Below are 27230 nucleotides of genomic sequence, written 5' to 3' on the forward strand. Positions count from 1 at the left end.
TGAGGCTGCAGTGTGGGCGCTGATGAGGAAACCCACCCGAGGGTACAGGACCGGATTGAACTTCAGCCCTGTAGCATCATCGCACAGAAGCTGAAAGAAGAAGAAAAAAAAAAAAAAAACTGAAACAAAACATATGACTGACATGATGTGAGAAAAAAGGCTAGAGCAGAAGGCATTGCCACTGTAGGAATAATAATAAAATGTCAACAGAAATCATTTACTAGGAGGTGAAATATATCTATTCCACTGGAGAACTAAAATCTACTTAAGTCACTCAAATTACAGACTTCTCGCTTATTAGGAGACGTTAATTGGTTTGTCTAGATCACTTCTTTTTTTTTTCACACATTTTTTCTTTTCTTTTATAGTATGTGCTCAGTTACAGCAAATACAATGGCTGGACTCAATAGTGCCATCTTACCTTGGCAATCTGAGGCACACTGGGAAGCTGGTTGATGCCTGCTAGAGAGATTCGGTCGTGAACTGTTTTGGTCCTCGACCTGAAAAGGAAGAAACTTAGTGTAAGGCTGTTCAGCAAGTTTTAGGTTAGTTTAGATTGTGTTTAACTCACATGCATTTTACGATTTAGCACAATTCCCACAATGTGTGAGCACAATTAATTCTCTCTCAGAAGACACAACCGGTATAGTGTAGTGCTAAATTGCTTGACAGCTCATGTGACAACACTGGTGTGATTATTAGTGTCATCACTGTCAACTGTCTACGGGGACATTAGCATTCACCTGGCTGCAGTCCTCTCAGCAGTGCCCACAATGTCTGAGCACAAACAAAGCATTATGTTATTGTTTTTCTTGCCTGTTAATGAAAATGTCACCAGCTGTGACAATGGCAGGATTAGCCGTCCATGACAGACCCACACATGTGATACGAGCTAAAAACGACACCGCTCAGATCTGAGAGGAGGAGGGAGGACGAACACCCACCGCAGTTTCATGCTAAGGGGACGCTACTGCAGCTGTGTGACCTTCATGAATGGCAGTGTACTGTCAGTGGGTCTGATGGACGATCAGTACTGGATACCACTGAAACTTCTTCCAAACTGTTGCATGGATTATAACATTTTGCACTGATGCAGTATTTGTGGTCCCTGGAGGACGAATTGTATAAACAAAGTTTATTACAGACTTTGATGCTCCCATCAAATCGATTTATAATCCCTTTGACGATCCTTTGAAATGCCATTTTGTGCAGGAGTGTCAAAATTGCATTATTTCTGAGGCCAATTTGATCTCGAGTGGGTCTTATCAACAAAAATTTAATGATTTGTGCAACCCTGTGGCGCATGGACTGTCAGAATGGAGTATTTTAAGTTCTAGTTTACAGAAGGCAGGCTTCCTCCAACACACCAGAGAACATCTAATTAGGTTGATTGGTGACTTCAAATAGCCAGAATGTTCAAATATGTATATGATTATGTGTGTTAGTGATTATATGTCTCTCTGTGTTAGGTTTGTGATACAACTTGTGACCTCCCCAGACCTTTTTCCCCTCATTATGTCTTATTATCAACTACATCTTCCTGAAACCTAACTTGGTTAAGGCAGCTTTGAAGCTGAATGGATGACGTGTATTTATTTGTTTTTGTACCTGAGCATGATGCGCAGGAACTCCTGTCCATCAGCGTCCTCGTGCTTCAGAGACATGATTAGGTTTCCTATGCTGCTGCCAGTGCAGTAGTAGTTCATGTGCTCCTGGATGAATGAGTATTGAAAAGAGGGGAGGAAAGACAGGTGGTTTTAGGTCAGACAAAAACACTGAAACTGACATGATTGCACACGAACTCACTAACCTTGCCCAGGAAGTGTTTGCGGTACGCTCGAGCTGTGCTGTTGCACTCCAGGCGGTAGCTGTGCCCCCCACCGGGGCTCATGCCCTCTCCTCCATCCTCCTCCTCACAGAAACTGGACTCCGAGGAGGACGGCGTTCCTGCTGGGGCCTCCACATCTTCAATCCAGTAACCCCCGAACTGCGGCAGGATTACCTGGGGATAAGGGCCGCCTTTCTCCAAGACCTTTGACGTGAGGAGGGAGAGAAATGCAGGCGGGTAAACAGCAAGATCAAGAAAGGCTCTTCTGAAGTGTGGTCCCACATAATGCACCCCGCTTTTAGTTTAAATGTTAATGTCTTCTTCGAAACATTTAACGCAACTGTTACACGTGTGTTTCCAGAGTATTTTGTGAAATGACTCACATCTTCTATCCGTGGGTAAGGAATATAGTCATCCTGCAGAACAGAAGACACAAACACCATGAAAAACACTCATTTCTCATTTATATGAACTTTGTTGCCACAGTGATTGAATACAAATTGCAAGCACAGCCACAAACACAGACACAAAAAGGTAACAGAAGTTATTATGCCAAAGAGACTTCCAGGCAATGACGCAACTACTTGAAACATGCAGTCATCAGCAGACATTAGCGAGGGCGTGTCAGCTCCGACATGATGTCAGAGCTCTTTGATTCAGTCGCCCCCGGAGGTTAAGAGCTGTAACGCGTCTTGGGTAGTCAGCTAGTGTATAGCGCTGGTGTGTGACCTCTAAATACTGCTGAGGCCTGTCTGCGGCTCTGAGGGCGCAGAGCTATGGATAGCCGGTCATTTATATTCTGCAGCCGCAGGAGTCAGGACACTGGCAGGCCAGAGAGGATCAATTGGCAGCTGGAGTTCATTCAACTTAAAATCAATCAGATCAGGAGATTATTGATTTCCTACTGTGAAAGCCCTGAGAAAAATCTAAAAAAAAAAAAAGGTTCACAAAGGGTGTTCAGAACTTCTCATAAGCAGAAAAGATGAGGACAGGACAACCACAGAGGGAAATGATGAAGCAGAAATGAAGAATTTCATACAGAGAAATTAAGGTTATGGGTACAATGACACACACTGATGAGATTTACAGAGATGATATAAAAACGTGTGAATCCAGTCACACCTTCCATTTTTTGGTCTCTTCAGCTTTAGGGACCTTATTAGTGTCCGTTTGCAGCGTGCGGATGGAAAAAGCACAGAGGTCAGAAAAAGCAAGTTCACCTTATTTATATGCATTCAAATAAAGTTGCCAGTGGACAAAGTGAGCGAGTCATACATGCTAATACACTTCCCTGTGTGTATGACAGTCATCCTTTCTCTGAATCCCGATTCCACAGTCTCAAGTGTTCCTTTATTTTCATTTATTCGACTCATTTGTTGGGACACTGCAGCATTGTCACAGGTTGAAGTTGGTCTATTCTTCAGTTGAGTGGTAGTGCGCGTATATATGTAGGTGCAGAGAGTCAGTTAGGTAAGACACAGAGCAAATTGGCCAATTACATGCAAACCCACTGAAACAGCTTTACATGACTTGGCATAGGAGAGAAAATAGAGGCATGTGCTTCAGGAATGAGAGGTTTTCAACTCTACTTTCATCACTTATGCCAACAATCACTGTGCGCACGCAAGCACATGCTGTCGTTGTGGGGCCTTTCTGTTAATTCTAATAATGTAATTCTCTCCCTCGTCCCTTTGAAGAAAGGGACGAGGGAGCGAATCCTGAGTACCTGGGGAAAACCAACATAGCACAAGGAGAACATGCAAACTCTACACAGAAAGGTACTTTTCAATGTGCTATGAGGCAAGAGTGCTAAACACGACACCGCTGTGCAGTAACCACCTCATAACTGTCATGACCGGCACCTCAGCTGCCACATACGGGCACTATTGCCTCGCTTTTGGTTTTGTCCGCCTCCCTTTCCAGTTTTTTTTTTCCAGGTAGGCGTGCCGAGCTGTGTTTGCGGACGTGGAGACACTGCCTGGGATTAATGAGCTAATGGACTACACTTGCTACGCCGGGTGGAAGTCGTTTCCCTGCTAATGACTCACACTACTTAACTAGGCTTCGGTCTCGTGAGATGTGTTTGTTTTTGCGGCTTTTCTATGCCTAAGACTGATTCCCCTCTCTTCTGTAACAATCACAGCTAAATGTTGAACATTAACTGAGCTGTGACCTTAACCCTAAACCTTTCTCAAAGTCAAATGCTGTACATGTGAACTCATGAAGCGCCCTGTTCCCACAAGACAGGCCAGAACCCACAAATACACTGCGCTTACAGTCTTCAGATCTAACAGGAGAAACACACGTGTGTTTTTCATGCTTCTTGGTGACATTAAGTGGAATTACTTCCAACTCCAGCAGGTATATTCTAAATCCAGCTTGAACTAGTACTTCCATCGATATTCTACACCGCTCTAGCCCTTTGAGGGTAGCGACTTTCACTCTTGAAAATTGGGCGCTCTACTTTACTTGGATTTTTTTATTTTTTATTAATTTGATGGGTTTTGTTTTGTCTGCTGAAAATAATATTCAATTACTGTGAGAGGGCAATACATTAAATCCTTTCTGACAATAAATATGAATCGGGAACATGGGCGATGCGTTGAACAGAATATATTATATATTTCTCTTCAATATTATACAGGAAAAAGGCCCCCTGAATAAATTACAGTGTACAATAGCTCGCTCACTACACTGAGTTATCAGGTATTTGACACACTGACTGCACTTCAATGTAAATGAGTTGAGAATTAAATGTCCCAACAAGTTCAAACATTTTAGAAATTAAATCATTTCTCACTATTTTTCATTCTCGTTTCTCCTTTCACTCTTTAGTTTTTCTTTCCTACCACACCACTTTCTTCTTCCTTCACCTTGTGTCCTTATATATGCCTCCATCTGTCCTTTGACAATCCCCCCCTGCTCTCAAAGGCCTGTGGAGGGCACAAAGTGGTCCCATGTGGCGAGACACAAACTTTCTTCAGAAGGAAAATAGAATCAATGTATGCCACACAGAGAAAATAAAAAAGCTATTTCAGTCTGAATCTCTCTGAGGCCATTCTTCTGTGCCTCCTGCATCTGAATTATCCAATTTGAGACACACTGAACCAGCGAGTTGACCGATACCAATTGAGTCATCAAAGACATTCTCAAGGTATGATCAGGTTATTTATCATGGCTGCAGGATAAAAGGGGACAGATACATCTCTCAGCATGTTTCATGTTCTCTTTAGAGGTTCACCAGGTGCAAGAACAAACATGCTGTCACAGGGCAAATATGCAATTATAGCAGGAGTCAAAGAGCAGAAGAAGAGAGAAGGCAAAGAGGATGGAGAAAAATGGAGATAAAAGGACAAGACTGGAGAAGGAGACCGCATTGAGAGGACAGAAAATATGTATTCCATACCGGCATTCTTTCCAGCATATCGAAGAACTCTGCAGACTGCAACACAGAGAAAAAAGATTTCAGTGAGGATCAGAGCACCAACATCTACTTACACCAAACACAGATGTAGGCAGATTAACAGCACATTAGTTGGCCGATGGTTGCCTCTAATTTACACTTTATAGAAGTGTGTTTACACACAACATCAAACCCAACAGTCTGAGTTTAAAGCTCTTACTCATTAATAATGTTTGGTCAAGACAACAGCGGATACAGCTCTCCTCTGTGGAATTAACTTCGCCGTGTCAAGAGGGACAGGCAAGGGCAAGGACATCTCCAACACCCCCTCACTCAACACATGCACACACACACACACACTGATAAGCAACCACTTCCTTCACACTGAGAGAAACACACACATTCACATTGTACACACAATAAATACCCTCGAGTGCGTCCCCCGGGGGCTTGCACCTTGCCACATGAACAAGCTGTGAGAGTGATAATGGTCTACATGGTCTTTGTGGTCCCATTGTGTCGCCACGTGGTCAATGTGTAAATGCATTGTTTGCTGGTTTCAGGCTTTGAGTGTGTGTGTGTGTGTGTGTGTGTGTGTGTGTGTGTGTGTGTGTGTGTGTGTGTGTAATCACTCAGACTCAGAAGATGACAATTTGTGGCGGGGAATCAAACTTCCTTCTAGAAAAAAGCCAATAAAACCCTCTACCGCCACTATGTTTTGCTTTCTCTCAAACATTTCTGAGCTGTGTAGCGTGACACAACACAGTGACACAAAAATGAAAATAAAAGTACTGGCTGCCGCGGATAAAATAGCCTACTTTAACTGAGTAAGACACGTAGAATTATGCCTGTATAGATGTGTCACTCAGAAAGCTGCACCTTCAGTTGCATCCTCGAGAAAGCAAGTGGAACGAGGAAATAAATGATTTACCGACAAAGTGCAGCAGCAAAAACAGTCAAGTCTGGAAAAGTGTTTGTTTAAAAGCTGTTTGGGTGTGTTGCGGCCATAAAAACCGCTAAATAAGTCAAATTTGAGAGAAGTGCACCAATAAACACCAAGCCTTACCTGCTTTCCTGGGAAAAAACTATCATCACCACTCCCAGCACCAACACATGCACACGCACACGTCAACAAACACACTTATCAAGCAGTTAATATTAACCAGTTGAAGGTGCTGTCTGCTCACACAGTGCTTTGGTTGGGCAAGAAGAGTCAACACAGGGCGGCTTGAGCAGCAATAAAAACCGGTGCCTATATATAACTGTCTGACAGAAGAGATGCACTCTGAAGCCACACCATGGTGTGTGTGTGTGTGTGTGTGTGTGTGTGTGTGTGTGTGTGTGTGTGTGTGTGTGTGTGTGTGTGTGTGTGTGTGTGTGTGTGTGTGTGTGTGTGTGTGTGTGTGTGTGTGTGTGTGTGTGTTCCAAATGTAACAGTGTTCAAATGTGGGCAGAGTGACACAGAAGGTGAGTCAATCCAACACCAATTAATTTGTGATTTGTCATTATTGAGCAAAATGCTTGGAAATTGAGCTCATTATTTTACATTTTAAACATTAAACAAAGCACATAAAGTATTTGGATTATAATGTCTTTGTTTTAACAATGCTTCTTGGGGTTTTTTTTTCGATTTTTTTTTTATTTCTAGAGAGCGACTTTATTCAGTTTTAATTCTGATTGTGTCATATTTGCAAGGAAGATGCATTTGTGGGATGAGCAGTATTTTGCTCCCATAAGATATCTACTAAATAATCTTCGCCAATCCTCTGTCATCCCACTGCAGGGTGTGTCCTGTTTGTCAAGACGTTCATCATCCAGTTGACCAAGCAATAGTACACAGCAGAATGAGCTGTCTCTTTAGCATTGGCAGATATATTTTGGGTTTAAATTTAAAAAAAGAAGAAGTACAATCTACAAATTAAGAATTGATGCCCATCCCACCAATGCATGTAGTTTAGAAATATGGCACTGGTTCCCCAACAGTGTCTGATTCATAAGATAAGAAAAAAATCCACCAAACAACCATCCTACTTTTTGTGCTTTGCTTAGTTGGATGGTACTTTAATTAGTAAAGTGGTTCGTGCTGTAACATCACTGAGGTTGCATGTTCTCCCTGTTCCTTTGTGGAGTGTTTTTCATGTTGGATTTGTTGGCGAGTCCAAATTGTGTGAGTGTGAATGACTGTGTGTCTTTGTTAGCTCCATGATAGACTCGGACCTGTCCACAGCGTGCCCGGCCTTACACCTCATGTCAGCTGGAATAAACCTCCGCTTGTGGCACACTCAGTCACGACAAAGCAGAAAGCAGGTACAGAAAGCGGGTGGCTGTTGCTGTGTGAAGATATATAAGCCTCCAAAGAATTACATTTATTTGTTTTTTATTTTCATGCAAGTTTTACCAAGACATAAATTGGCGTATTCATCAGTTCAGTTGAAGAAATAATAAAGGCACAAATCAAATCCTAAAAAAAAAAAAAAAAAAAAAAGCTCCTGTCTGGCAGTAATAGTTCAAAAGTAATGAGTTATGAAACGAGTCTATTTCTATCCAAGTTGGTCATGTGGAAGGACAAGATATTCATAGGTATTTTATGCTTTAGCTATTTAAAATGAAGGTCTGATATAGACTGTTGACCACGGAAGGTCAAGGAGGGGATGAGACAGTGTTGGAGTGCAGTCGCCGTTTCTCGGTGCATTGCCCTGACGAGGACAAGAGACCACTATCTATCAAACACTTCAGCTGTCATTCTAAAACACGACTTTGTTATCTCTCTCCCACTTCCCTGTTCATGTCCTTGCTGTTCTCTTCTGCCTGTTATCACAGAGTCTCGTTACGCTAATTTGTCCTTTCGTCCTTTATGAAGTCTTTTTCACTTCCTCCTCTGTATCAGTTACTTCTTCCTCCTTTCACCGGCTTGTCGTCCCATTCGGTGCATTTCCGCTCTCTCCCCGGTTGGCCCCGCAACATCTGCATTCCTCATCTCCCATGGCAACCTGCGGAGGCTACCACAGGCTGCCTGCACATTAAACAGGCTGCCTGGTTCTCGGACTGCATGACTGACACATCCGTTGGCTGCCGGGGATTCGCACATATTAGTGTTCGGTCATGGACATAATCATCTGTGGAGTGACAGAACTGATGATAAATCAGAGTGGGACAGTGATCTACACCTCTCACTTCAGGATTGAAGGGACGCCACGTGTTTTAGATTCATCTCAACCACAAACTCAAAGACCGCAGAGGAATATCATGGAAGCACGGCGTGGAGAGGCGTTATTTACCTCATATTTATTCATTCATGTTCAGGCTTCATACAACCTCCTCCTTCATGAGAACAGTGACAGGAAGATGAATGGATGAATGGTCAGCCAACAGAAGTCAGACATGCACATCTTCACAGGATGCTCTCACCCTCCTGGTACCGCAGCAGATCTCTGCACCTCCACACATCTGTGTCAGCTGTCAATAGAGTTTTGGCTTGGTCCCTGGGTTACGAAATATTGTTGTGAAATCTTTCACTTGTGGGAGTAAATCCGCTATAAATACATAGCAGAGAGTTTCAGCGATTCCAACTTTATCACAATCCTGACTGCCTCTACAGGAACGGTGAAGCCGGACTCCTGATCTTTAAATAAACCGAGCACATCACGGTTAAACTAAACTACACAGTTGCACTGAAGCTACATTTACTCAATAGTTCCCATGCTGTTGAGCAATCCACTGAAAAAGGAGCAGCAGAGATTCACAAGAGATGTTTTCTGCTAATAGCTGATCTCTTGATGATTCACACACACACACACACACACACACACACACACACACACACACACACACACACACACACACACACACACACACACACACACACACACACACACACACACACACACACACACACACACACACACACACACACACACACACACACACACACACACACACACACACACACAGGACAATAAATTCCTTTGACTACTTATTTAATAGTTTTCATAGTCATAGCCTACCTTTCCCACAGCAGCCAACACATGTGAGCCTCCCGTATCTTTGTCTTCCTCATAGTTCTTTGTAAAGCCTTCCACATTCAGAACAGGACTTCCTCCTTATTGGCTTTCTAACTACATTCTGACTTTTTGCAGTCATACGCCAAAACAAGAAAGTCAAGTCAGGCAGCACTCTGAATCGTTTGTCAAACCAAAACTAGTCCTCCTAGTGTGCATGCGCAACACACAATAACACATGGTTGTTAACGTTACACTGCAAATATTTAAAAAAACAAAACGCTGAAGAAATGTCTGCACAAACAAATGCTTTTCATGTTTCTCTCAGGTTTTTAAATGCCGAGTGTGCGTGCTCAGAACTTTTATATAGATTAAATTAGCAAGAGGGCAAAAGGAGCAACATTCTACCAAAAGTTAAAAGAAATGAATGTGCCAAATATTGTACCAACATATTGTATAAAGATCAACCTGTTGTTGAAAATGATCAAGATGAAGCGAGTTTTGACAAGTTGCTGCTGTTGACAAACCGCAAGATGCTTTAAATCGCTAAAGAAGTGTGAAGAGTTTCACATCTTCAATTTGCAACTCGTAGCTTTCCTTTTATATATCGCTAAAAGAGATGCATCCCTCTTGCTTTTTTTTTTTTTTTTGCTTTTTTTTTTTTTTTAAACCAACCAGACTCCATTTACAAAAACTGGGATTAAAAATTGTAAAGCATGATGTAGCTGAAATATTTCTCCTTTAATGAGTCGCTAAATTTGTGTTGTAGAAGGATTTCTCAGATCTTATACTAGAGTTAAGCATTAAAATCAACACACACTAAAACTGATTAAACATGTGCATGCTAAAATTAGATTAATTGACTTTCTTTTTTTTAAAAAGCTTTTTGAATTGAGGTGCTGTGATTATATGAAATTATAGATCATGACTTGTCCCATCCGTGTGACAGTGACGATGACATGCTGACCATTAAAACACGAGCTGGCAGCAAAATTGCTGGTTAGTGATTCATAATTGCCAAACGTCAGACACAAATCAAGAGGGAAATTGATGATTTCTGGCTGTGGTTGTGTATCCACCACATATGAAATATACGTTCTTTTCCATCTGAGTCATCCATTTCTAACCATGATCAATCGCTTAATCACTCTCCCTGCTCTTTATGGTTTCTCCATCGGCGTTGTCTTCAGTAAATCCAGTAATAAAAGCCTATTTCCAGGTGATTTACGATAACTTGCTTCCTCTAATAAGAGGAGTCATTTATTTCCAGCGTATCACTCTTGCTAATGTTTCTTTGGAAAGCATTGTTGCTTTTAAGAAAACATAACATTTTCGGTTGAGTTACGAGTCTGAAAAATATCACGCCTGAGAATCTTATAAAGAAATATCTTCTCTTGAAGTGTAACAACTCTTGAGGAATACAATCTTTTACAAGCAGATGATTTTAATCTGTACTCATATTCAGTTTTGAGTCTAATGGTTTATTTTTTTGGGGGGGCATTCAAGCTCAACTGAACTTGACAATTTGTGGTCAGGAAACCGTTTGTATAAAGGAGAACGCTTCAAAACATCCTACTGTAGCTTCTCATGACTCATTGTACTCCATTCACCACACGTCCTCTTCTCATAACGCAGCCTTTCATTTGCCAACCTGAGAAGCTCACTTGCTCGATGACGAGAAGCAAAACGCAACACAGTCCTTGGAGACCTATCCAGAGGTCCGTATCATAACAATTTCACATGTCAGTAAAGGCAACAACAACCAAGGTAAGCCCTGGAAACAAGCGCTGAAAATAAAATAAAAACCGAGTAGGTGCAGGACCAGAGGTACAAGGTGTGCACATAGGAGTCCGTTGATAATTCCTAGGATTTCAAGGTATCGTACAACACATACTGGGATTTCAAGAGGATTCTCAAGTAAAAAAAAAAAAAATTGAACCAAGATCTAAAGTATGGCAGTCGTACACAACACAGTCAAGCTCTTGCATCAGCTTTGCATCTCGGGGCCTTATTCCTCCTCCCTCCAGAGGTAATCCCTTTTTCTTTTTTTTTAACGTCAAGCAGACACTGACAAAAAGGATTACAGCACTTGGTGCCTCGAGAAGCAGTCACACAGAGAAAAGAGGGATTTACTTTACACACGTACATCAACATGTTTGCTTAATTTGTGAGTGAATGATGGGGTATCGTACTTTAATAGGATTCGCTCAAAGCTGAGATTTCATCCCCTTAAAGTCTTACTGTACATGTGTTTCACATAATAGTGCAAAAATAAAATCCTCAAACGGGGTAATGAGTATTTTTCTAATGCATTACGTGGACGTGTATCTTCAAATACTGAATATTTATGTGTTACAGCTCATTAAAAACACAGGCTGTCAAGAAAAGGTAAACTGCAGGATGGATTATAAGTGACATAAACGATGTGACTTAAAGCATCGCCAGCCACAAAAAACAACAACCAAAAAAAAAAACCATTAGCTTTGCTTAAAATGTTATGTAATATGCGTCAGGCTGTAAACAGTTTTTGTGACACTGCAGTTTGTCACCGTCTCAGAAATGCTTTGCTTGCTAACAGGATTTCTAACTGAGAGGAATCAGAATAGATTTTCTACTCGGCGTAAAGGGCTGGAGGGCCAAAGAATGTCAATGAAAAAGTCAATAAATTAATATCCATCTAAAATGTGCTAATCCCTCCATTTGTGTGGAGATGTGAGCGTGTGCGCGTGTCTCACCTTCATGCTGGGTGGCGCGGTGCGGGGCGGTGAGGGGGGGCATTCTCCCAGAGGGACGTTGGAAATGTTCAGCAGCTCTTGTTTCCTGTAGAAAAGAAGAACAAAAGGTAAATTTTTGTGGACATCCATGACCACCGAACTGTTCCGCTTTCATTAAAGGTAATTCATTCTCAATTATGCGCACAGGTTGATTGAAGTGCTAGAATCCCGTTGTTTTGAATGGAAAATGGGCAAAAATTACTCTACCCCATTCTTGTCAAACACAATTTCACATTGTTCACGTTTTAATTTTCACATCCTTTGCTTTGCTATGGAATACAAACATAACCTAAGCCTGGTTAAACTAACCTAAACTTAAATGAACTAAAACCCTTTAAGAGTCATGACATCAAATAAGCATTCGAGGACAACTTTACAAAATACCAACATTGCATGTCAAAACATTTATGAATACAAATACAAAGCAAAAACTATAAAGGAAATTCACCCTTCCTGATCCCCAAACCAGAGATTAACCTACTACTAGTAAAAATAAACTGTAATTCGTTTAACAGTGAAAAAATTGACAACAATGACAAAAACCAAATACCTTACTTATGTTAAACAAAAAAACGTTTTTCATCAATTATTCAATATCATGAACCTAAACTGTTCATAAGATAAACCAAACAAACACACATGAACTAAGCCAAACAAAAAAAAAGGCAGTTCACCTGAACGGCACTCACTCAAAATACCTAAAAGCTTTAACTACTTAAAAGACACACAAAATTGCATCAGTGGGCTTAAACTAACCATTCTCAGATATCTGCATCCTTTTAGTGCCTGAATATTAACAAATATGACCGGCTATATATGAAATGACCCGATGCATATTTACTATGTTCCACTTACATTGCTTCTAGTATCAAAAGGGTCATTGACCTGCTGAAGCCCACCAACTATCTCACCACGATGGAACAAGAATTCTCACTCAAATACACGTACAACTAGACGTACGACTCACTCTGACACAGACAGCTAGTACAGAACACAAAACAACCCAAATAATACAAAAGTAATAGCTCGACCGGTATATGTTCTGTCAATACCAACATATGTACGTATACATATAAGTACAAATACGAAGTGTATGGAAACAAAAAGTTACAGAGTCAAAGATGTTTTCCAGGGCAGTCGGACAATGCATATGGTGAGGAGGAGGTATGCCAATTTAAAATTTACCTCAGGATGTCACTGAAAATATCAGCAGTATTATGGTAACAGGATAACATCTTGTGTCAGCTTGATGGTGTTTCTTACACATCAGCAGGAGAGCGGAGAGTCTGCCCACTCTGGGTTTTGTTTTTCATGGTTCTGCTCTGCTCCAGTTCCTATTCTGTGGACTAAAGCATCATTTAAGCCAAGAGTCTTCAAATCACTAAACTATGAAAGATTTTTTTTTTTCTTTAAATGGAATATTTTACAGAGCGGAAACCAAAACACGCACTCAAGTGTCAAATGACTCTTTGCTGTTTCAATCTGCTAAGTGAAGACCCTGGAGGTTGGCAGCCAAAGTTAGTTTCTTTCATGAACATGTGTTGGTTTAGTTTTGTTATAGTCTCCTAATAATGACTCTATAATTGAAACTTCTGTTTTTAGTCAAACAAATGACCAGTATTTGTGCTTACTCAATTATGTCCATTTGCAGTGATGTTTTCTTGCAATAAAATGAAATGAACATACTGTGTACTGTGTATTTCACATATGATCCGTCTTCGTTGTTTTGCACATCATTGTGTGCCCTTTTAATGTGTATATTAAATGTCCATAAGATATAATATCTGTTTACATGCACCTCCAATTGGCTTTGCGCTTATGTGTACTTATACATATGTCCTGATTGAGTTTTATTCACACCCAAGAAAGGTAGCCAGTCCATCAAAGTTGTAACACAGTGAGACAGACGATACAGTCACACCGAAGTAGCCAGTTAAAACCAACAGGAAAAACATCCAAACTGAATGCAAATGGTTTGTAAAAAAAAAAAAAAAAAAGTTGTATTTAGCATTGTAATTGATCACCTCAAATTAAGTAGATGCGGGGACAAGAAGAGACTGGAATAGTTTTCATGAAAAGATTATGAGGAATCACTTTTCCTTTGTTTTCATTTGCCAGACATAAATCTCAGCTGAAGACTCCACCTACAGGTATTAATAAAGTCACCTTGACAGCTCTTGTCTTTTATCCAGCTGCTCACAACCTATATAAATAGGTTGTGAGCAGCAATGACACTCATTGACTTGTAGGAAACAAGCTTGGGGAGAGCTTAAAAAAGAAGAAGAAAAAAAACAACCTGCTCAATGTTAAGTAAAAGAAACATTCAGTTCAGCTGCTGTTCATAAAGTTGTCTTACAGAGTTTATGAGCCTCACAGACACCCAAACAAAGATGGAAAATCAGAGGCAGTGAACACTAAAGTCTCCACCCAAAAGACATTTCAGGTCAAACCCAAAGCGGGCTCAGCCCTATCCATTTTATTCCTCTGTGTAGATTAAAAGCCCACATAGACCACTTCTTTTCCATGGGCTCAGCATTCACACAATGCACCGCTGTGTCGCCAATGTGCAGCTGTACTGCACCCGCTCGCAGCAACCAAGACTTGACGGTGTACATACTGGGATAAGACAGAGGACAGATTGGAGAGAATGTCTGTGATAGGCATGGTTTATAGTTTGTATTTTTCAGCCTGCAGGTGAGAGGGAGGCCCGTGGCTTTGTGGCACGGCCCTGTGAAAAGCAAAAGCTTGCTCACACCAGCGTTCCTGGCTGTGTCTCTGTCGCTGTCCCTTATGGGCACAGCGACGACACCAAGCTCATTGCCTTCTCCGCTCACACCTGCACACAAGAGAGGCTGTTTGCAGAGAGAGAGATTAGGTGTGCCCTGTGAACGAGCGAGGGAAGGATGAGGAGCTGCTGTACTTGCAGCCCAGACATCGTCTTTGTGTCAATACAACGACAGCTACGTCACCGCAACCGACTCCCACCCGGGAAGGGAGGGCCAGCAGCAGGGAGGAGGCAACCGAGCAATTCAGAGAGTGAGAACACCTCACGGAGAAAGTGAGTCACAGACTAGAAATGTGGAGAGACTATGCAGTAGGGCACTCTGAGGCTGGTGCTTGGGTTAAGGGTACCACCAAAGGTACGTATTCAGTCCTGGGCCTGAGTTGGTGAAGTGCAGGAAGTGGTGACTAAGCTTGGAGGTTCGTCTCTTACTTCAAAGCTCCTCAGCGTGTGCCTGTCATGTAGTGACACAATCTTTGAAAGCTTTTATTTCTTAAGTATTTCTTTCATTTCCCTCTGGGATTAACAACATGTTTCTATTCTGATTGTGAATACAAGGGTATGTGGGTCTGTACTTTTTTCAACAGCACATGTCTTTGATATCATGTTCTGTGAAAGTTGATTAAAATCTGTTAACTGAGCCAAACAATAGAAAAACTTTAATATGAACAGTAAGAAATTATAAGCCTGAAGATGGAGCACAGTATGCTTTATGTCTTTGTTCTGCTCACAAGCGTTTGATTTCTATGAGCAAAGAAAAAAAAAAAAAGTCCAGTGAAAGAATTAAGGCACGAAGCCAAAAAGAAATTACAAAGAAGAATCCTTCATTTTTGTGAAAATTAATTCAGATAAATACCTAGTTTTTGTTGAATAACCTTATAAAGAATGTTGTGTCTTTGTGTTTTAAAGGAATAATTGGTCTGGTTTGTGCATTGAAATTAACTGATTAGTCACCAAATCTTGACCTTGAGCTACCAGCTTATAAACATTAATCATGAGCCTGCCTTCACTTTAAAAGGGCCAAACTGTAACCCTATCTTACCATAGTCTCGTCTTTACGACCACTATCACTAATAAAATTTGGTTTTATAACCATCACAGCAGACTCAATGGGACCAACAAATCCTTACCTCTCTAAATGTCAGATAACCGCGGCTTTTTGTAAGTACTTTGTTGTCATGGTGATGACAATATACACACATAAAGAGTTCAGAGTTTGAGTTCGAGTTGGGATTAAGTTGAGTTCATACGCAATGTGTTGCGTTAAATTTACCTATAATAACTGTAAAGTGAAAAGTAATTTATCATATTAATAACAGTGTCATCTCATCTCTCTCCATTAATTTTGGTCAAATTTTAAATGTCTTAAGAACATTTGGGTATGTTTATGTATACTTTTGCTGTTTTTATATTGCATGTCTTGCGTGCAAAATCTATCAAACTATTTTACAGCAAAACTTCCCACCTATTTTATTTTTGGGTCTCTGGACCACCTCATGGAAAGACGAACATACAAATGGTGGTTTGATAAATCCGAGCGTCAGAGGCTCCCCTAAGATCTTGGCTTGCGCCCTGAACGTGTTCATGGACGTTTGCTTGTGCCCACTGCTCCGAGAGCTTGAGTTTTGGTATTACACTGACAGTGGAAGTTCAGAACAGAGAACAGATGCTGTGTGAAAAATAAAAGTACATAACATATGCATACATTAACAAGTGGCTTTATAGTTCACTACAGAGACCCCCCTGCATGTAGTTAGTAATCTCAAATTAAAAGCTTAAAAAAAAAGCTGCACAATACAAAAGTCCATATTGTTTGGGAACATCCTTCACTTAAGATAGGGGTTTGGTCAATAGCACCATTACCTTTCTCAGCCTGCAGATAGCAATGTGCAACCAATGTGTCTGACCACACCTCATTTTTTCAGTCCATGGATGCACAGTTGAGCACAAGTATTTGCTATTTAGGCATGGCAGGCGTTGGACAACTGTTTCCATCTGAAAGTAACACATGTGCAGCTTTGCGCCGAGCAAAAGAGATATTCAATATGCCATGATTATTATGAACACCAACTGCCACGGGGAATTTAGATTTGACTCAGCAGTTGACTACTATTGCAATTGTACGATGAAGGCCTACACAAAAGTGACTTGCAAAAGTTTGGGCAACCATGGACAACTTTCTCTTAATGTAACAGTTAAGCAAATGGAAGAGGATCTCTAAAAGCCATGAAGTAATATAGTGCAACTAATATTAGAGATTTATTTTTGTTTTCTACAGTTTTAGAGTGAAAAACAGAAAGTCGTAAAAGAATGTTAATCCCAGGACACATTACCTCTCAGATAACTTTGATCAAGGTATTAGGTCTTATTTAGTTTGTTATAATGACTGGTTCACCATAATTGTTAGGAAAGGCCAGGTGTTTGCAAATCTCAAAGCTTTGTAAATACCCAGACTCTAACCATTTCCCAATAATCAACAGCCAAGGGTTCACTGAGTGCAGTTGCCAAGCAATCTGAAAATGAAAATGATTTATGCCCACAAAGCAGGATAAGACTACAAGAAGATAGCGAGGTGTTTTCAGTTACCGATTTCCTCAGTTCGATATGCAATTAAGAATTGGGAGTTAACAGGAGGAGTTGATGTCTGGTAGACCAAGAGAGATATCAGAGAAAACTACCTAAGGTTTGCTATAACATCAAGCCAGAATCCCCTGTTTGATAGCAAAAGGCATCTAGAAAAGCTTTGCCTGACTCTGGAGTTGTGGTATATTGTTGTGTAACACCTGAACAAATATGGCCTTAATAGAATAATAAGGAGAAAACCTCCCCTGCGTCCTAACTAATAAATGAGGTATGTTTGGAGAAGAAAGAATAACATTTTAACTGTTAAACATGAGCGTGGGTTGATCGTGCTTCGGGGTTGTAATGTAGCCAATGGCACAGGGAACGTTTCAAGAGTAGAGGGGAGAATGGATTCAATTTAATTCCAACAGATTGTGGAAGCAAACGTAACACCATCTGAAAGGAAGCTGAAGTTGTAAAGAGGACGACTCATGATGGAAAACCCCAAGAGGCCGAGCTGAAGGTTACACCATGACAATTACAGTCTAATGGAACTTTCTTGAATATCAGTGGACGCCCTTAAAAGAGCAGTTGTACGCAATACAGCCAAGGAATCTCATAAAACTGGAAGATTTAGAAGAAAATGCCACGAATGCTACGAAAGGTGTAGACGAGCTGTGCTATAGGTGCTACCTATTCCGGGTGCCCAAACATGTGCCTTGGAGTGTTTGCCCTTTGCCTTTAATTTGAATACTTATCAATTTTGCTGCTCAAACTCAATTTACATGATCAGTAACACAGTAACACACACACACAACTATCAACAGCTCCATTGTGAGCCAATATTGTATAACTCACCAAGGATACAAAGAAGGCAAATTGTCAACTTAAAGTTCAGAAGATGGTCCATGTCGTCCACCAAGTGAGCCACCGCTTTCTCAAAAGAAAGGTGCAAGAACAGAAAGAATTAAATGGGGGTAAACATTGTTAACATTTATAAATTGGTTCATGGCTCCATGAGGAAATGATTGAATTTTCCATAAATATCTTGAAGAGTACATTTCTGCTCAAAACCTTCACTTCTGCTTTAGAGGAAGTCAGCATCTGGACTGTGGAGGGAAACATAAGGTCAAATTGCATTCAGCCGTCTGGCTCCAAGCCGGTACAGACAACATGATGCAGAAATGTCGCAGCCTGCCAAAGGCCACTGACTGCCATACAACTACATTACTTCATTAAATACCGGCGAGCAGGACCCTATGGCAACTACGTTAGACTGTGTGCATCTCGTCTGGTTTCCAAGACCCATTAAGAAAATGTATTTTACCCACAAATCTTCAAGAGTTTCTGTTGCTGGGTGAATATTGAAGGGTGAATAAAAAAAAGATGTAATTTAACTCAAGCCTGTGTCACCTCAAGCCAAGATTAATTGGTTGTAAACTCAAAGAAATTACAGATCATGTTCCACATTTGCATCCAAACTATTACAAGTTGGATTCTTGTTGCATGCCTGTAATCCTCCTTGCGTTTGACTGCTGCTAATTATCGATGATTCAACACTAATTACTTCTACACAGTCATCTGGTTTATGAAATGATGCTGGCCTAGTGTGTGTGTGTTCGTGAGAAGAGAGAGAGACGGATGAGGGAGGGACGGTAATACTGCTCTGTTATTTCATGTATTGATCAGACCAGTGAGATAACTTTTACATGACAAGGCAGGCTGGGACTGGTCGAGATTCAGAGCTGAGCGGAGTGTGTGAGAGAGTGACATCTCTGTGTTTTACACACCTCTGCATGAACGACTGATCCCAGAAGAAGAGATACGGGCGGTGAAAACGGGAAATCGGAGTGATGGAGGGCAGAGAGATGATAAAAAAATAAAGAACAGAGGACAGTGATAGAAGGAGGAGGTGACAGAGAGAGTAAAGGAGCCTCTCCCAGGGACCGACAGTGCAGTCCTGTTTCAAGTACGTCTCAATATTTGCTATGAAACTCGATGGGAAGCCTGATCTCCATGCTGATTGGCCAATTACACATCTCATGGTTTCTGTAATCGAATTAATCTATCTGTAATTGGAGACAAAGAGAAAGAGTAGGAGAGCGTAGTGCACAGCGGACACAAGGCAGCCTGCAGGGGAGGAGTCGGTCGCAACAGTCCTGATTTATATTAAAAGAGACTGACAATAAAAAAATTACGATAAACTGCACAGCAAAATCCTCTGCGGTGTCACACATTAGATCTGACAGCTGCACCTCGAAGGAACTGCTTGAAGAGAATGATGTTACCAAACACGTGCTGGGAGGTGAAGTTAAATTGCACGGACGAAAAAAGTTTGATTCATTTTGTCCAAATCCTCTTAAACATTAGCTGAATATTATTCGATCTTGACTGGCAGTCATATACATCCACTCATAAATAGCCCTTTACAGTGAAAGACACATCACGGGCCCTTTAACAGCCTTTAAGCAATTTAATTTACAACCACTTCATCTTTCTGTCCTTCCTCAATTTCCCCCTGAAGCCATCGACTGTGACAAAGTCCGCTCCACGTTGAGTGGTAAGAAATGGATGTACGAGTCACTCAGCTGTCCAACAGGAGCGCACGGGCATCCCAGATATGTGGCAAGGTCGGGAGAGCAAAAATTAGGAGGCAACTGCAGTCCAAGTTGGCGGCTATTTCCTGTGGGAACATCGGGCCTCGCCCCCTCTTTCTTACTGCAGTAAGAATAGATACAAAGTGGATAGGAGGCAGAAGATTAGACCGTCCGCCCAGACAACCTGAAATGTTACACACATCTCAAAGAGGAAGAGACAGCGAGGACAGTGTGCCTCTGGTGAAAAGAGACATTTAAACACTGTATCTCCAAGTTAATATATAACTTTGTGGGAAAATAATGGGCTTGTAGTAAGCAACTCGGAAAACAAGGTTTTATATATATATATATATATATATATATATATATATATATATATATATATATATATATATATATATATATATATATATATATATACAAACTTGGCAATTCTTTCTGTGACAAAACAGGATAATAAATACATTTTGAGTTTGTATGTGGACCTGTGTGTGTATATTCCACTTTATTCGCAGGTGAAACTCCACTCCAGACCCTATTATATCACATTATACAATGGCACAGTGGCACAGGCGCATGAAGACACTCTTTGTCATTATCACCCTAACAACTTATTTATGTGTCGGAGAGGCTGAAACCCGAGTTCACAAGCACAAAGAGTTGCACAGACAAAATGTTCTCCATGACATTAATTCACTGCAAAAGTGTTTCAACTTTGTTCACCTCTCATCTTACAGACATTAGTTAGTTCTGCATCATTTTTCTCTCGTAAAAACAAAAAAATCTTCACATCAGATCAGCAACAACAATAAAAACTGTCTGCTGACTCTTAAACAGTTGTCAATAAAGTTAATAAATTTAACCTTGTATTTCTCCACAGTTAATTCAACTCTATCAACGCTTCGTTAATTACAATCACAGTATATATGTTTAAACGGCAGTATGAAACACTTTTATGAGTATTGCTTGTATAGAATTACTATAATTTATATAGAAAAAATAAAATTGACCAGACATCATCTGTATACTTCTTGCCTCTTTGTTGTGGCAATACACCTGCTATATTATATTAAAACAGTCGTGTGATGCGTTAGATCTAACTCACTGTAGTGCAAGTTTTACACTTAGAAATATGCATAACATGCTCAAAAAGCCACATTAAGCAAATATTGCCTGCCATATTTACAGCAGTACTCAATTGCGTAGAAGATCCAGCAATATAATAAAACCTTTCAAAGAAAATTAGGGACATAAATGTCATGAAAATACATTTTAGGCTATCAATAATAAAAATGTGTGGTTCCCTTCCACACAATGTACTGCAAAAATCGTCATTTTGACTTAAAAAAGTGTTAATGGTCCTCAAAAGCACCTTCAGGTTGAAAAAGTGAGTGAGTACAACTGATTGTCTTATGATTACTGGACAAGTTGAACAGACACTCGTCAGAGCAGCAGGTGTTATGGTTTACCAGTTCACCAGCGAGTTGGCTGACTGGTGATCGTACAGTGAAGGTGAATCTGGTGTATATTTTGCACAATTTCCCTAACACGTGTGTTTAAATGAAGTCGATGCCTGATCAGACCTGTTTTAATGACAAAAGGAGGACCTCAACATAAAGTCATTTCAGACATTTAATTGTTTTTCATAACCACTTCTCACAGAGGCTGTTTGTTTCAATTCAATTTCAATTCAATTCAATTTTATTTGTAAAGCGCTAAATCACATCAACAAACATCTCAAAGCGCTCTTACAATGATAGAGTACAACAGGACCCAACTAGCTGTTGCAACAGCTGTTGCACCTTTTTCTGCCTTATCATCAGTGTGAATGCCACAGAGGTTGAATGGGGGAGGCTCAATGTCATTCCACCATCTCTGTCCCCCCCCCCCCCGCTGTGCAAGCAACAGAGGTACTAACAGAGGCACGATAGCGGCTCGAAGCTATCGGTATAAACGGTGGGGTGACAAAGGCACTCACATGCACACAATACAATTTCACACTGCTCAGAGCCATTGCCTCGATGCTCATTGATTTCCTGCCCACTTCCTAGACTACACTAAACTTTACCACAACCTGGACCCATTCCTAACTTTATTCTACCAAATTTCAATGTGATTCTTCACGTTAACTCAATGGGAGCAAAAGCCCCTTTATTGTGGGTCAGCAGGGTTCAACTGTTAATACATTACCAATAACCCCAACCTTAACCATCACACCTAATTAACCTTGACCCCAACTCTAACTTTAATCTAATTGTCATCATAAAACGACATTATAACCCTTTTTGGAAAACATGGATCATTTTGTTAGGTCCACTATTGTTAGGTGTATCCTACAAGAGCGTTTGTTCAAAACACACAGACACACACACACACACAAACACACATAAGCTGAACATCTAACACATTTCTGGTGCGAGAAGCCACCGAGTGCTGTTTGCTAGATTCTGTGAAAAAAATTGCTAAGTGCTGGTGTCAATGGGGGAACTCAATACAGCAGTGTTGTGGAATCTCTGTGTGAAATGGGATATAATTAGCTCATAACGCTGGAAGTAAACTCAACCCAGAGAAACGAAGAGAAAGGGGTTTAATTTTTAACCTTTAGTAAAAGCACAGCACATAACCAGAGGTATTAGGAGCATTTATCAAGGCTTTGTTCCTATGGTCTGTTTTCCTCTTTCTCCCTGTGTTTTTGGTGCTCTCCCCTCCACTTTTAGACCTCTCCTCTCCTCTCCTCTCCTAGGTATTTCTGTAATTAATCTAAGCGTTGGGCTAAACTGACACCAGTGAAGGTCTCGCCCTCTCCAAGTACATAGTCCCACCCAGGGAAACTATGACTGTGTGCGTCATTTCATTCCTCCCAAGGAAAAGCAGGTTAATTATACTGCAGCAAGTTTGTTGCCCCTAGACAGTTACGGCTCACTGTATCGCCACCGCACTGAGCACCTACAAAATGTTGTAGCCAAAATTATCGACCCAAATACTGACATTTCAAACAACAAATGACCGGCATCGTTGACATACAGAACACATCAGAGGAAAACAGCAGGCGCTAGTAAAAGGTTGCATACTGCAGCTTTTGTCTTACCTTTGAAATGTCTGTGTTGTTTTCTATCTCGCTGCACAATCAGTGCCAGGAGACCTCTGATGGACACTTATGTGTATTTACCTCGAAGCAGCAGACAGACACTGATAAAGGCCACCGGATCATGTTTATGCCGTTTGTCTTTTGTTGTGCTTGACGCAGTTAATTAGCCTACATTCTTCCATTGTGTGGAAAGCAACACTGACACTGAGACTAAATGTGCAGGGGAGGGACTGTATGGTTTCAGTGAGTGCATTAACCTTCAGATCCAGACCTAAATGGGAGAATTCCAACAAATGACATTTCCTGTGACTATAAAAGGTGACAAGATATCTGAGGAATGCTCCTTTTGATTACCGGCACTTCCTCTGACACAATTCGAACATTTTCCTGCAGTTTTATCTTCTTTCTCCCTTTAGCAAAGTCAGGGGTTCATGGAATAGAAAGTTATCTAATCTTTCACAAGTCACCATCACCAATTGATACCCAGGCCATTACAGAGAGATGTACAATCACCAACACACTCCCTCACACCTTCAGGAAATTAAGACTTATCACATAAGCAAACATGACTTTGGACTGTGGGAAGAAGTGGAGTTCCCAGGGAAAACCTTGAAAGCACCAGGAGAAATGCTAAATATTGAGAAAATATTTTAGGAGTGTTAAAAAAAATCATTGGACATCATAAACATCTGAAATAGTCAACAAACACTGAGTAGTCGCCAAGTTGAAGCTTGATGTGTATAAAAAACTTAAATTGTGCACAACTTTGAAGTTTCCATTTTGAAATACTTTATTAGAAGCTTATGTCTCTGCTTATTTTACATGAATCGCACATGTGTTATTGAAATACAAAAAACTATGAGAGCCACAAAGGCCATCATATACGTAGGTACACACGGGTCCATTTGGAATCAGCTCCTCTGCTCAAATTCAAAACTTTAGATTTAAACATGTCAAGGTTTTTGTCCTCTGTAGACGTGCCGCATTTCCACACTCTCTGCCATATCAGTGGAAATGCCATGAATTCTGCCTAATCACATTCATTTCCCGGAGCCCCCTTTGTCTTTATCACGCACCAAACCCACACAATCTTTCTAACTCGAGTCAATGAAAAATAAAACTGAGTTAAGCATCTGTCAGACGACACTGGATGCCTCTTTTCTCAACTCCAGCACGTCCGACTACTTGATAACCACACCACAGCGGAAAGGTCCTGAAGAACAGGAGAGCGATATGAAGACAGAGAGAATAGAGAGTGAATGGACGTCAGGCCATCGCTGAAAGAGAGAAAGCCATGGAGCAAGGAACGAAGGAAGAGAGGATAAATGAATCTCCGCGGACTAAAAATAGCTCTCAATCCCCTGTATAGAGCTGGGTAAATAGGCCTGTCTTGGGTGGGTCTCTGGGCACTTGTTAGAGACAATCCCATCTCATCCGTTACACTCTGACACAAGGTTGTCTGTCAGTCAGCAAACGTGATGAAATGTGGGCGTGTTTGTGCGCATTTGTGCGCGAGGTCATTCAAGCGTGCACTGTCAGCTGTTAGTCAAAAAAAAAAAAGAGCGAAACACATGAAAGAAACAAAGAGAGGGTTTAAAAGGGAGCAACTGAGGGTAGAGAGGAAAAGCATTAGAGGAAGCAAGACTGGAAATACTAGTGAGTCAGTGAATAATAGTGGTTGTGTTTAGGGAGTGGGAGGGCAGGCGGAGGAAAAACTGTGCAAGGTGGTCAAGAAAAGCAACATGACTGAACTTTAAAATACAAACTTCCCCTCTCAAAGGATTTTTTTTTGTTTTTTGTAATTTGCTAAGACTCACCCACTGGTCACTTTAAATACATCTCTTGGGGGGGGAAAAAGATTCATTTAAATAGTGTGTTTTTTTCCACAGAGTTACATTTAAAAAGTCTTGAGGCTTTGAATTTGGGAAGAAAATACGTATATATATATATATATATATATATATATATATATATATATATATATATATATATATTATAATCAGGTTACTGTGAGAGAAAAAGGATCTTTTCTTCTTGGACCCAAAATCAATGCAAAACAAGGACATTTTTAAGTTTGTTTCATGTTTAATGTTACTCAAAATAATGAAACGAGGCCCTGTAGCAGCTTTGTGGCTACACTGTTTAATGTAAGGCATCAAAGATTATTCATTTTGATATAAGACATGAGTCTGTCTAACTTACTCTTCAAACCAAACCAAAGAAGTTTGTAATGTGTCATATCATTTGCCTATGCAGGCCCTGGAGAAGATATGTGGCACATGCTGCCACTGGTACTGACAACAGCTGAACCAACTGTTGTTGGTTCTCATCTGTTTGGGGTGACTTGCAGCTTCTAGTTGGCTTGGCGGGTTCTTATCATAGACAGACTGAAAATAAACATTGGAGACGCCCTATAAGTTTTTCTCTAGTGCCGAAATGTAACAACTGTGAAACGACCTTTAAAGATTCCCCAGATGTTTGACTATATTTAAACTTAAAAACATCTATGTAGCACGGGAAGAGTAAGGATTCTTAGCTTTAATGGGTCCAAATAGCCGCACTCAGCCACAAATCTTGACCTGAGACAAGACATGAGATGAAGAGTAATGTAGTTAAAACTCTATGAAAGAAATGTCTGATGGAAAAGTCTCACCTGCATAACAAAGGTTTTTTGTTTTGTTTTTTATAGTCCATCTCTTGCATTTGCAAGCCTAAATCTATGTGAGTGAAAGGAGGAGACAAAGGTCATCAACCAGTCTAGAAAGTATGAAAATATTACAGTCATTGTACTTTTTTTTTTTTTGTGAAACTTTGAATGTCCTATGCAATAACAGAAAGCTCCTCAAGTTTGAACATGAAAAAATGGGGGGAAAATGCAGCTAGCAAATGTGCAATTACACACAAAAACCACCGGCTGTGTGAATGAAAGCTGTTTAAAAACCAGTTCAGCTGTTTAGGTTATATTCAGACTTAATCAAAGTGCTGCCACACAAACGGAGTCTTGAAGCTGCCAGTGCCTTTTCACTGTGCGTACGAGCGAGTGCCTTCTTTGAACTGCTGCCTGCTGAGCCGCAGAGTCACTGGCTGAGCCTGTGTGTCTGAGGAACCCAGCAGGTTATTTAGCTGTGACCAGCTGTTGGTGTAATTTCCTCCGTCAGCTGTTCAGTCCCAAGCATGTCAACAGGCACACGGCCACTGCAGGACACGGTTACATCAACGCTCTCTGAGCCAAACTGGGAGGCACATGCGACTGCGCCGGCTCCCTGAAAAACAATAGAACCGTTCTTGAGTGGACCGCCACTCGATTTATCGAGTCTCGCCATTTAGATTCCTGTCGTCCGTGTCAAGGACCCTCCAGCAGATGTATCGGACCACTAAGAACTGCTTGATGAGATTTTGTCCTAAGAGACGATGATTGTTGAGGCACTTGTGCAACTGTCAAATCAAATTAATCTGTCTGGTCGCTGGGGAAATTTGCATTTGAAACACCAAAAACAAAATAAATCATAAAACTGTGACGACCAGAAGACTGCAACAAATTATAGACGACAAAAAGCCCCGGCAGAGATGGCAACACAAATAAGACAGATTTGATGTGGCATAAAGGGTGTGTGTGGAGAAACACAAAGGGAATAAGAGGTTAGTTTGAGTGGGATTATCGTTTCTTCTTTCTTTCTTATATAATATGGGAGCCTATAGGAGAAGAGAATAGAATAGAATAGAATAGAATAGAAGAGTCACTCTGTAGCAATGTTAAAACAGTGTTAGCAGCAGTGACATGTCTAGTATAGTTGAACATCTTACAACAGTAAATGGAGAAAAAGAAAAAGAAAGTGGATTTCTTCAGTTGGGATAAAAAGTAAGATTTATACTTTGAGCATTTTCACAGAAAATGTCTGGACGAGAACAACATCCTGATCAGTAATATTGGTTAGTGTAGATATCGTAAGGTCACTTTTTGAATCAATGCTCATGTCCTTAGTTTTTGCCACATTTGGCGAGACGAAGGACTTAAGGACTTGTCACATCATGACACCAAGTCCTCCTCCACAGGCCAGCGGGCCTCTTCCACCCAGTCTGTGCAATCTGCGCTGACGAACATCCGAATCATCCGCACATTTTATTGTATGTCTGTTCCTATCGCTGCTTTGACACTTGTTCTCTTGAATAATATATTGAAGGTGAGAAAGACCTTGTC

General features: G+C 40.7%; 1 protein-coding gene across 17 annotated transcripts in view; it reads right to left on the minus strand.

Moving 5' to 3' along the window:
* rap1gap2a (RAP1 GTPase activating protein 2a) overlaps positions 1 to 27230 on the minus strand; it is a 95465-nt gene that overhangs the window by 10473 nt on the left and 57762 nt on the right. For 7 of the 17 annotated variants that reach the window (XM_080459650.1, XM_080459649.1, XM_080459638.1 and 4 more), the window contains 7 exons: positions 11965 to 12049; positions 5235 to 5270; positions 2212 to 2244; positions 1811 to 2032; positions 1609 to 1712; positions 422 to 500; positions 37 to 90 (listed from right to left, as the gene is read on the minus strand). In XM_080459650.1, the coding sequence (XP_080315776.1) occupies positions 37 to 90; positions 422 to 500; positions 1609 to 1712; positions 1811 to 2032; positions 2212 to 2244; positions 5235 to 5270; positions 11965 to 12049 (613 nt within the window). Of the gene's footprint in view, positions 1 to 36; positions 91 to 421; positions 501 to 1608; positions 1713 to 1810; positions 2033 to 2211; positions 2245 to 2950; positions 2984 to 5234; positions 5271 to 6297; positions 6349 to 9235; positions 9463 to 11964; positions 12050 to 27230 lie in introns of those variants that run through there. The other 10 variants (XM_080459648.1, XM_080459647.1, XM_080459652.1 and 7 more) reach the window with 5 other exon arrangements.

This window comes from Lipophrys pholis (genome assembly GCF_963383615.2).
Source record: "Lipophrys pholis genome assembly, chromosome: 3".
NCBI classification, from domain to species: Eukaryota; Metazoa; Chordata; class Actinopteri; order Blenniiformes; family Blenniidae; genus Lipophrys; species Lipophrys pholis.